Source organism: Taurulus bubalis (genome assembly GCF_910589615.1).
Source record: "Taurulus bubalis genome assembly, chromosome: 5".
NCBI lineage: Eukaryota > Metazoa > Chordata > Actinopteri > Perciformes > Cottidae > Taurulus > Taurulus bubalis.
This window is the reverse complement of record NC_136593.1, coordinates 24,892,843-24,904,913: the sequence shown is the minus strand read 5'-3', so window position 1 is coordinate 24,904,913 and position 12,071 is coordinate 24,892,843. Positions and strand designations below refer to the sequence as shown.

The 12,071-nt window shown below is 41.4% G+C and overlaps 1 protein-coding gene across 2 annotated transcripts in view; it reads right to left on the bottom strand.

Moving 5' to 3' along the window:
- cadpsa (Ca2+-dependent activator protein for secretion a) overlaps window positions 1–12,071 on the bottom strand; it is a gene marked incomplete at both ends in the record, with an annotated part of 148,676 nt that overhangs the window by 91,066 nt on the left and 45,539 nt on the right. For both annotated transcript variants that reach the window (XM_079218437.1, XM_079218438.1), the window contains 3 exons: window positions 207–328; window positions 3,327–3,563; window positions 5,006–5,086. In XM_079218437.1, the coding sequence (XP_079074563.1) occupies window positions 207–328; window positions 3,327–3,563; window positions 5,006–5,086 (440 nt within the window). The remainder of the gene's footprint in view (window positions 1–206; window positions 329–3,326; window positions 3,564–5,005; window positions 5,087–12,071) is intronic.

Here is a 12,071-nt window from a genome sequence, read left to right as displayed (position 1 = left end):
TTGACACCCCTGACATAGAGCATTCACATGACATCATGTACACTGTGTGTACAGCACCAGGTGCGATACGGTTATCTGACCAGCAGATGGCAGTGTGTGGCATTATAAAAGATCAGATTACTGAAGCCACTGTCCACACAATGTGCTGACCTGTAAATATCTAGAGAGACTGTGATCAGGGTGTGTGTGTGTGCGTGTGCGCGTACGTGGGTTTTGAGGCCTCAGCCTGGTCCGTCTGCAGCTTGTGTCCTCCCTCCACCTCCATGGTGCAGTAAACAATCCTGTTTGGAGCCAACGACCTCAGACCCTGAACCTCCATGATGACCACCTGCAAAGAAACAAACACACACATATTTTGAAAAAATAAAAAGAGTTTGGACAGAAACTTGGAAAAAAAAGATAAAATAAAGCCACCATTGTCTTTCATTTTTCAGTGACGCTGATCAAACAACTGTCTGTATCTTTATGCAGTCAGACGACTGCATGCTGATTACATTTGAGGGTCTGTTAGCTGTGGTTAGCATTTATGAGCCACAATCAAATCATTGTATTAGTGCAGTTGTCTACCGTAACTGTATGAACATGATAAGACACATCAATTCCAACTCCGGTTTTATTTTGGAATAGAGTTGTTGGAGCTTCTTCCAGCAGCATGCAGTGAATCTGGTTCCTCCAGCTCAGAGACAGCAAACTTCCAAAGGAAAGATAATGGGAACTGGTGCACACTGATTGATTTGCCTGTGCAAACAGAGTAACATCTCCATCAGAGTAAAAATGTAGACCTGTGTGATGTGGTTGGCTGTACTGACTGGCTCTTTCTTTTTGTTTTGAAAATTCATGATTCATTAAATTCAGAATTCGTTTTCAATTTGAACAACAAGCTTCTTGAAATGCAAACACCAGTGTGGACAAAGCAACGCAGTGTTTTGCCACTGCCACAAAAATAAATCTCTTACATCCCACATCCCTCTTTCCAATTAATAAATATCCATTTAGTAAACACGTGTGTCTCTACCTTATCAAAGCTTGAATCTGGTTTTAAACCAGAAAAAAAACAATGTAGCCTTTGTGGAAAACACATGGTCCAGCATTATGCAATAAAAACAAATGTGGAGCGAGAAAGTGTTGAGTGTCATCAATGTTGTGAGCCTCCAGAGGAACTATTTCCTTCTATTTCAGTCAGCAGAACCGTTGTATTTATTTACTATCTTCAAAGCTGCTCAGCCTCCCTAGTGGAAGTACTGAGAACAGAGAAAACTGTCTGGGTGTCTGACTCCACAACAGTACAAATACATTTTAAACTGCCCGCACATCATCACTCATCTGCAAGAAAGCAACTTGTTCATTAACATTTGTGAATCTCAACCCTATGCTCACTTTTAAATCATTCAGATTGATTAAAGCTCTGCTCTTTCAAAAATGTTGTCACCAGTAAGCGTCAATGTATTTGTATATGTCGCTATACTGAATGAGAATAAAATACTGAAACTGAAGCCTGTCTTGAGTAAATGTCTACTGAGCCTCGTCAGATGCTTAATGACAGAAGCAGAAACAGTGAGCAGGTGGGGTCAGCCTAAAGAGAACAGTAATTGAACAAAAGATAGAAGTTCTCCTGCCTCACCCATATTGTATGTTTATACTCTGGAAGAGATGGAAAATGGCTGGAAACCGTCAACGAGGAGGCAGTAAAATAATCATGGTGCTGGACTGTTGTGCTCTGAATCCTTGTGGAGGATGAACAGGTATTTTGTGCTAAGGAGATACTGGCCCCGTCTCCTTTACAACATAGAAATGACCTGTCGACCAATTAAGGTGAGGTTCAAACAGCCTGTCAGTCAGTAGGAATCCTGAGGGACATTTCCTCTCATTAGCAACTCTAGACGCTAATCCTGAGAACCCATCCGGGGTTCATGGGGAAAAAAAACACTGTGAGGTGGATTACTATGACAGAAAAGTCGGAAAAAGAGCTTCACTCCAGGCAGGAACATGCCTTTGTATGTCTAAACCTGCCAGCTTCCCTCGACCAGCCTGATAGTCAATGCCTTGCTTAAGGGCTTTTATGTTACTTAAGTGTGTGTAGAAGTGTGGAACACATTTCTATGTAAAGTAGAAATAGTAGAAATTTGTTATGATTGCTACAAGAGTTTTTGAAGATCATTTAAATTTGTGTACTTGACATTACAGCTATGATGGTAGCACTAGCTCTCCTTTACCAATATTAAATAGGATGCAATGCTATCACGAGTCACGACTAGCCAGAGCCAGAAGGCTGATTACGGGATTTATTGATGACTTCTAACATTAGTTGGTACTAGACCACTGTCTTGCAAAGCAAACTGCCTATGTTTCTCAAATGCAGTTAAGTGTGTTTAGGCTATAACTGCTAGCATTTAATTTTCATGGGTGGGACTTTTTGAGATATGATCTATGACAATAAAAGACTACGTTTGACTTACTATCTGGTGGGGTCATGCCTCATCAGCTTGAATGGACAGGACACTCAAGATCAACATTTCTTTTTCAAGACAGAACTGCATAATGCAGATAAGAAACTAACAGAAAAGACAAAACGACAAAAACATTTAAAAAAGCAGTAATAATCCTTGTAAAATCCTTGTTTGATTTATTCCATGTATAAGGTGCAAAGTAGTGGAAGGAAATAAGTCATATCAAGTTCAGTGTTTTGAGTATTAGTATGAGTATTTCCATATCAATTGGAATGGAAGACCTGCATTAAATTACTGGCATGTATGCTATTGGTGGCATTGTGGGAAATTAAGGATCCATCATATTTGGAGCTCAACTCAGCTCAAGTCAGAATATGTTCTGCAGTTTTGATTTCCATCATTACTTCATAAATTGTGTGCTTCATGGAAAAGCAATCCTAAATTACTGGAGTAGCCACATTTACTAATTTCTACTGGTACATGGTCAGGGTCATTTATGTTTGAGAGTTGTTGTATAATTGATATACCTGTTTGGTGTTCATATACTAAGTATACACAGAATCACTATTTTATTTCCCTTTTAGGCTGTCAAGAATTAACATTGTAGAGGAAATGTCATGGAATAAAGTGCCACTTCTTATGTGAGTGTTTACTATTGTCATGTGGTCTAATGTTTCATTTCAGGGCACTGTGAGTCCCACAATAAATATTCAAATACATGTTTTGCTCCCTAAAGGATGGACCCTCATCCAAACTATGAGTTTACATCTCATGTATCTCATCTTGGCCTACTTCTAACCAGAAAGACCACAGACTGACAACTGTCCTCTATATGCTAGTGAACCAACATTGTTAATAAGTTGATCGGAGTCCACCGACCTCCAGGGTGAAGGACAGCACCACGTCAGACTTGGACAGCGTGTTCTCGTCCTCCTGGCCCATGTCCATGATGGAGGCGTTGTGACCTCGCTTCAGCTTCTGCAGCTTGAACTCTCCTCCCTTGGACACCGGCATGCTCTCCAGGTTGGCCATCAGCAGGTTGACCGAGGACCGCATCTCCTCGATGAACATGGCCTCCATCTCTCTGGACGCAAACCTGGGAAACCTTCCACCGTGCTGACAGGTGGAAAGCAGGAAGGCAGACAATGAGCATGATCCACTGAATGGACAAAATATGCTAATAAAATAGCAACAGTTATAAAATCTGGATTGACGTATCTGAACTCTATACTTAGACATTATTCAGTTTATCATAAAACTAAATACTGCAGCAGTAAAACTTCAAGCACACTCTAAGACCCTAGGGATCGCCACCCATCCGGGCCGACAATACTCTCTTTAAGGGTGAACATTTAAATGATTTATGAATTATATAATATATATTGCAATCATCTGACAGTAGAAGACCCAAGGCATGCACTGGTCCCAACCATGTCAGTCTAAATAATGCTATACATGTTGGTGAGGGAATAACTGGCTTGGCCATTTTCAAAGGGATCCCTTGAACTTTAACCTCAAATTAATTGAGATGGGTTCTGTTGGACTTAATAACAAATAACACACAAATAATTAGGCTTAGTTTAACTTTCCAGTCAAACTAAACCTAATTATTTGCGTTAACTATAGCTGAGTTATATTCTATACTCAAAGTAGCCATTTCATTGTAGGGAGACCATGTTTCAAAGCTTGACATCACTGTATAAAAGTATCTATTTTTACCTTTATGATGACCGCAGCCTCATGAAACTGTGCAAACACAAACTACAGACGCAGGCCATTCAGACAGTGTACTGATTTAACTACTATGTACATATATTGACAATAAGGTGGTTTCTGAGACAATCCCATAATAGAAGTCCAACTGCAGAAAAAATATGAATAAAAAAAAAATGTCAAAAATCACAGCATGGATTTTTTTCTCAATGTCTTCGAGTTTCACTGTACTTCTGGAAAGTGATTTAGATCAATTCTCGAGTGGTCAAAACTACATTTAGCACTAAATCTGTAGACTGTGTCTGTCCGCAACATTGTTGCGCCGCGGACCGGTTTTTCAGACCGGCCTTCAAAGTGTGACTTCAAGGTGCGACACATATGACGAAATAAAATGATACGACCGGCATAAAAACTAATATAAAGTACGTAAAATATACAACTCATCATTACGCTGAATTAGCGACACATATTATACGGAGCGGGCGCGTGAGAACCACCTGCAGGAAAACCCGTATTTTAAGTAAGACTTCTGATATTTTCTAAATGCGTCTTTCTTTTTCTTGAAAGTCGTATGCTCTTCTTCTTCTTCTGTCTCCTCGTTGGGCCTTTCCCCTTTCCAAAGAAGCTCTCCGACGACGGTTGTGTTTTACTCATTTTTGCTAGCTTGTGGGCTTAATTTTTAGGGGTAACGTATCACGTGACCGAGACGAGCGTCTTGACATGTGTCAAGAGGCACAGGCGGGTGTATCCGGTCATTTTTCAAAATAAAACATATTTCAGACCTAGATGATCAATAAAATATTGTCAAAGTTAGTTAAGTCCATCCATCTGTCCTCGTCCCTTACCCGAGCTATCTGGTCTGCCATTTGCAGTCGTCCGTCCAGCTCTCTTCTGATCTGTGCTGCCTGCTCATCAGGGTTGTCCAGCTGGAGAAACACAGACAGACAGTGTTCACAAGCTGAACCACAACAATATATGTCCTTAAATAACAGTAATTAGTAGAATAACAAAGAAATGCAGTTCATAATCAAATCAGATGGAGGTTAAGTCACTAGTGTACTATTTACAAAGGGCGACAGTTGGAGTACTGACTGAAAACTTTACCCAAACCCAAAAGGTTTTGAATTTTGAATTTGTTGGATTCAGAATAACAGGAAAAGAAGACACATGATCATCATCATCATCAACAACAACAACATTATCCTCACCATCATCATCATCATCATCATCATCATCATCATCATTCAGCTGCTGCTGATTTCACATGGAGTCCACTGTGGTCATACCAGTATGCCGTGCAGTTACAGAACACCAAATATTGCCAAACTTTTAGAGCTTCCATGAGCAAAGGTTGCTGGACAAAAAGCCAACATCTCATTTAAGTCCATCCGGCTAAAATATATTATTCTTAATTGCACGGACAGGGGCCTTCCTCTTTAGACTACTTCAGAAAACACAGACGCCGTAAAAGGTCCACTGAAAGCATTTCCAACATATGCCAAACAGTTTATGGGCTGAGAGAATGAATGATGTCTCTTTATTTACATTGCCCATTTTAAAGCAGAGCCATCTCTAAGGCGCATTAACAAAACCCGAGAACAGAACATGTTGTCAAAGTGAAAGCAAGTGACTCGGATGTTTTGCTATTGTTAAGTTATTTTTGATATTTTTTTATTTTATTTAAAACCAATACAATAGCGAAATAAAACATTCCCCATTAAAATAACCGTATTTATTCTTACTGATGTCTTGATAAATCTTATGGTGAAGATGTCAATACATATTTAAAAAATAATAAATAAGATCCAATGATAACTACGTAATTATAAAAATTCAGGAATAGGCGTGATTTTAAATGTGAATAGCTATAGAAACAGTGTGAGCAAACCCATTACAATATGCAACAATTAAAATCAGTGTGCATGGCGGAATAATGGCATTAAAACAAGGCTGATAAATTTGGGCCGGTACAGATAACATATTTCTGGAGGAGGCGCATGCCTCCAGACCAGACCCCACTAGGCTGCTTCATATTCTTGTGGAAAGCCCCGTATCAGAAAGTTAGTGGATTTCCTTCCATAACACGAGTCCCTGATGAGAGAACCTAATGACACACCCCTGTGTTGATGGGCTCAACCTAAACAGTCCTGTTAGGTTACCAGATGTTACAGAGAATTTACATAAAAATGCATGAGGCCATAAGGCTTGTGGCACCTGTAACAGCTCGCATTCAACCCTGGTCTTTTATTTTATTTTGTTGGGCATTAAGATGTTTTTTTGTTTTTTTCAAAATCATTTAATATGTTTTAGACAGATGTGTGACTCTTGTGCTGGGAAGGTTTTTTCTTCTCAAAAGGCTGCCCTGCAAGCCCTCTGGTACCCATAAGCAGAGTCAAATGTGGAATTTATCAGGTGCTCTCCCACCAGGCTGCAGGATCAGTGCTCCCTCTGCTGCCCCGCCTGCTGATTAGAAGGGAGCTGGAGCAGGATACAGTCTGGTTGATGCTGCTGTCGTGTCCCCGGTGGCGGCAATCAAAAATGACATCATCGTGTATTCTACGTAAAGTTGTCACAGCGTTTACTCGTGCCACTTCAGCTGAAACGCCTCCTGTGTAGTTGACAACGTGTCCCACTCCTGCTGCTTTGCATAAACAGAAAGCCACAGGCTTTTATTATGCTGAGGTTAAAGGAAATACAATGCATTAGTCACAGAGTCAGGGAAGCTTTGTCCGCAGCACTATTTAAAATAGTCCAGGGAACAAGATATGGACATGTTGGATGCTTGTTGGTCAGTGGATCTGTTTTTAACATCAACTTCTGTTACCTCACCATGGAATATCAATTGCAAAGAGGGAGCACAGCTTGAATGGTCACACTTGATCATTGCTGAGCTCAATGCAAGAATCCAGAGCCATATTGAATCATGGCACTAGTGGCCTACCATGCTAAGGCATATCTCAGATGTTTAGAATAATTGCCTCGAGTCAGCTGCATTGATAATCAGAGCATTAATATAGCAGCAATATATATGCTCTCAATTCTGGGTCAATCATCTTGAAGGAATCTACTTTCTCAGCAGCTGTAGCAGTGACAGACAGGTAAGTAGAAACAAGAACAGACAGGTTGATGGGGTTTCTCTCTTTCTCTCTCACCCTCTCACCCGTCTGTTCTTGACATTGATTGTCTCCCACTGTCTGCATTAACATCTTGCCAGAACACCCACCCCTGCTGTTACCACTGACTGAGGAGCATGACACAGTCACACACACACACACACACACACACACACACACACACACACACACACACACACACACACACACACACACACACACACCGTGATATGCACCACAGAATATACACATCAAAAAGTGTGGAGAGCATTTCTATGTAAGAACTCCCATGTTGTTATTTTCTATCAGGAGAACTGACCAATCAGCATCCTGTGAGGAGCTACAGGCAGCTATGGGGGTAAATTAGGTGCGTGCGTGTGTGTGTGTGTGTGTGTGTGTGAGTGTGTGTGTGTGTGTGTGTGTGTGTGTGTGACACAGAGAGACAACTGTTTGTTGTAAACAACAATGGCGGCTCCTGAAGAAGTTAGCGTGGATGCTGCAGCATCATCGGTTCTAACAGAACCTGAGAGGATTTATTCATTGAAAGAAGAGAATAAAAAACAACACTGAAGGCTTTTCCACATGCAAAACATGTATTTGTTCTTCTCCCGACTGGCTTTGTTAAAAGTTTGATTGACAGGCGCTTGATCCAATAACCGGACACGTATTTGTTTCCGATGACGGCTTCTCAGATGGTTCTGTGTAACAGACCATCTGGCGGGTCAGGTCAGGTCCCTGGAGCAGCAGCTCCAGCTTGGTCGGGCATTCGAACAAACACTTGTTCACATTCGGGTCGGCCGCTATATTTGATTCCTACTGGCTGTTTAGGGGAAGAAGTTAAGCTTTGTTCATAGCTAAATACGGATGTGGATTGCACAGGGACCATGCTTCACTACATACTACAACGTTTCACACATTCACATTATAAATAAGCAACATAGGTTTGAAGACTAACACAACAACCAGTTATATCAGTCAGCAGGAGGGAAAATGAGTCATCCTCAACATTTGTTGTGTTCCGGTTTTAGAATGATGAAGACAGCTGGAGGACAATGAGACACAAAATGGGACGTCGCAGAGTTCTATTGTCTACTATTGTGTTTTTCCCAAATGATGTCCAGATTTTGAGGCATTCTAGGCTGTTGTATTTCTGCTCTTCTGTCTCAGGTTGAGGTGCTGAACAGAGAGCTCTGATAAAGTAACTACACATCTTTCTCATCTGTGTTTCTCTTCCTCTATGTCCAACTCCCTCGCTTATTGTCTCCACCTGTCTCTCACACATGATGTGTGTCCATTACAAGTGCAAAACAATGACTTGACCATCCTCTATGCTCATTGAACTGTTCTTGTGCTTCTCTAATCACGTCCCAAATGTGGCCAACCCTTTAAAACATGATACCTGGTAGTTTTAGTCAAGAACATAAAGGCACAAAGTGTTGTTCAGTTTCTGTGACAGTTCCTGAGAAGGGGAAGCTCAGTGAAGTGCATTAAACCCCCTCCACCAAATATTTCGCTCTCTGTCGAGTCTCGATCAGCGGGGAACAAAAAGGGAGTGTGTTTAAAACCTCCAAAATAGCAGAGCCACTTACTCTGCTGTCCCTCAGGTATCTGCAAATGTATTCTCTCAAGCAGAGCCTTTTTTATTCTACTGACTGAGCTCAGCTCCTCTGATACTCGCAGTCTTTTCGGAAAGAGGACCTTGACTTTATTTTTGTCCAACTGTTGAAGCATCAACATCTATTATTGAAGGGTGCTCTGTAAGAAGGGAGCAATGCCAACAGCGGTTTACACCTCAGTGACGTGAGATGTCAACAGAAAACAATTTTGACAAAGATGGTAGTGGAAGCCATTCATTAAACTGTACTGGACACACGTTTTCCTTCTCAGTGAACCCTTTACATTGCAGCTGATGCGTTGCGCCTCATTTACGTGCATTCAACCAAAGCCTGCTCAAACGTGATTGGTCGACACTGGTCAGACTAAAAATGGAAACCCCCAGCATTGCCTACCGATTCTACATGTGAATGCGTAATCTGATAGAAATTAGGCTGAACGTTTAACTCTGGAATTGTGAGTTTCTGCAGGCTATATATAATATTTTTGATTCAAAGAGGTAGATGTTTTTATGGGTGAGTGGATTACAACAAAGCATCAGGCTTTAACATGGCAGCTGTTTCCCATTTCCAACCAACAGCCAAGGTTGGTTTCCTTTAATTATGACCACGATCCTTCTCTAACCTTTACCACCAGTTTATCATTGTAACCATGACGACAGAGGTCCCTAACCTTACAAACCGCTGACGAAGTTGTAATTGTAACCCAAACCATAATCTTTATTATATTACAGCAATAGTGTTATCAGATCATCAGCCCTATATGTAATATTCTGAAAGAGTTCAGCTGTGTATAGGCAGGGTTTAAACTCCAGCTCTCTCTTTTTATTCTACACACAACTACTTCTCTCACGTTTCATGTGAACAGCTGAAGCAAGAGATGATGATCTATTAAAAAAGCTAAACCTAACATCCCCACTAAAAACATGGAATCTTCCCTTTCATCGATGTCTGCACTCTGTCAATGTCATGTTGGACGAGCATGAGAGGACGGCGTGCCTGGAGGGACCGACGGGGACCGGAGTGTTTGTTAGTGGTCAGTGAGCTGAGCTCGGCCCTCGACCGAGGAACTCTGGCTCACAGAGTTTCTGCTTCAATAAACAACAGACAGCTGAAAAACATTGTCATGACTGCTGGTCCCCTAGCTGGTTTGTTGACATACACACACACACACACACACACACACACACACACACACACACACACACACATAAACACACGTAGAGCATCAAGGATGGACTGTTTTGATAATTCCTTTGCAATATTTAGTTGTACATCCTCCTAATCTCGTAATGTATAGCCTCAAACTACGGGACAACATTGTCTATCAATACTAAACTAAACATAATCTGTATTCATCAATTGTTTGCATAAAGATGCATAATATTTCTCTATTTGGCACCATAGAGTCATCTTTTAGTTCACAGTCTTGAGAGCTTATGCTACCCCCTTCAGTAAAGCCTTTGCACCTGGCCTCCTCACCTGATGAATAACAACTCCTCCAAGCTGCTCCTCATCCTCTCCTACTCTCTGATGTGCCGCCTGTCCGCCCTGCTACCTTGATCCCTTCTCTTTTATTATAACTCATCCCTAACCTTTTTCCAGCCACTTGCTCAGAAGAGACTACTGGGTGTCTCATGAATTTTTTATTCTGGGCTTTTGTGAGATTTTGCTTTGAATGAAAAAAAGAAAGGTATAAAGTAATGTATTAAGCTGACTAGCCAACCTTTTCTCACATTCGGACGCTTGGTCAGGTAATGTTGGAGTCACTTAAGGTTCAGGCAACAAATCTACTTGGTTAAGTTTAGGAAAAGATTGTGGTTTGGGTTCAAATAAGTACATTTGTTACGTATTGAGTGAAGTTACATACGCAAGGTGAGATTGTTACGTAAATTGTCAAAGTAGACTTTTACTCTCCCGCTGGACACAAACAGCTGGTCTCCTGGTGTAAAGTCTTGTTTGTTTGACCCATCCCATCCACTCCAGCCTCCTCCCTACGGGGATGAAGTGAATGGACTGCTGGAGCAGTTAGTGTGAGCGTCTAATACTACTCCTGGATTGAAGGAGTTCTCTCTGATACAAATACTGTGCAGATTATAGTGTATGGCATTGCTGCTAACTGACCAATTCTAATAAAAGATCCGCTCTGAATGTTTCGATCCAGCAAAAATGTGTGCAAACAGTTGCCTATTTACACATTCAGCAGACACAAAACCACTTGGTTGTGTTTCTCGGTCATGCAAGACCAATGTTCCCTCTGTTTTTATCTCTCCACCAGCTCCTGCATCAAGCCCTTTAGCTGCTCACTGTGTTCACCAGCTTGTCTCTGACTGCCTGCTGTTTGGTGCTGAGCCGCTAGTGTACAGCGGGTTTATGGAAAGCTGCCTGCTGCTGAGATGAGGAAATGATGAAAGTGGAGTGTAAAGGCTGAAAAAGAACCTAAAACCTGTAGAGCTGAGGTCGACAGAATCTTTAGACGATGATTCTTGTAATGAGCAATGTACACATGAATCTGAAACTGCCTGCCACAAGAGCTTGATTTGTTACAGTGAGAAATATGAGAGGAATGGTGAATGGACCACTTAACGTGCTTTAACACAACATGTCATCATTCACACATGCATGCACTGAAGACAGGGGCTACCATGCAAGGTGCCGCCTGCCCATCAGGACTAACTAACCATTTATACACATTCATACACTGCAGGCACAAGGAGCAATTTGGGGTGAAGTGTTTTGCCCAAGGAAACATCGACAGGGACTAGCGAGCCGGGGATCCTTCCTCTGATTGAAGGACCCGCTTTACCACGGATTCACAGTCGCCCCCTACCACCCTATAGAGGACTACTCTGTGGTTTTGAATCGTCTATCATGCTTTCAGGTTTGTAATTGTTTGTTTATGGAGAACAAAACGCTGGTCAATGGTTCAACCAGAAAGCTGAAAGAGACAAAGCTCCTTCTGAGTAAGAGTTGAATAAGAATAGAAGAAATCATTGGTAAAATAAACTGGACGCTTAGCATCAAAATGTGAACAGGTTTCTATAGGAACAGCTTCTTGTTTCAGTGTCAAGTCCACAATAACACAGTCAACAAAATGGATTATCAACAGGTGTGATGCATAAGAATCTCCCAGTACTTAATTCATGAGTACTTAGGCTTAGGTTATACGACAGTTTTACCTCAGA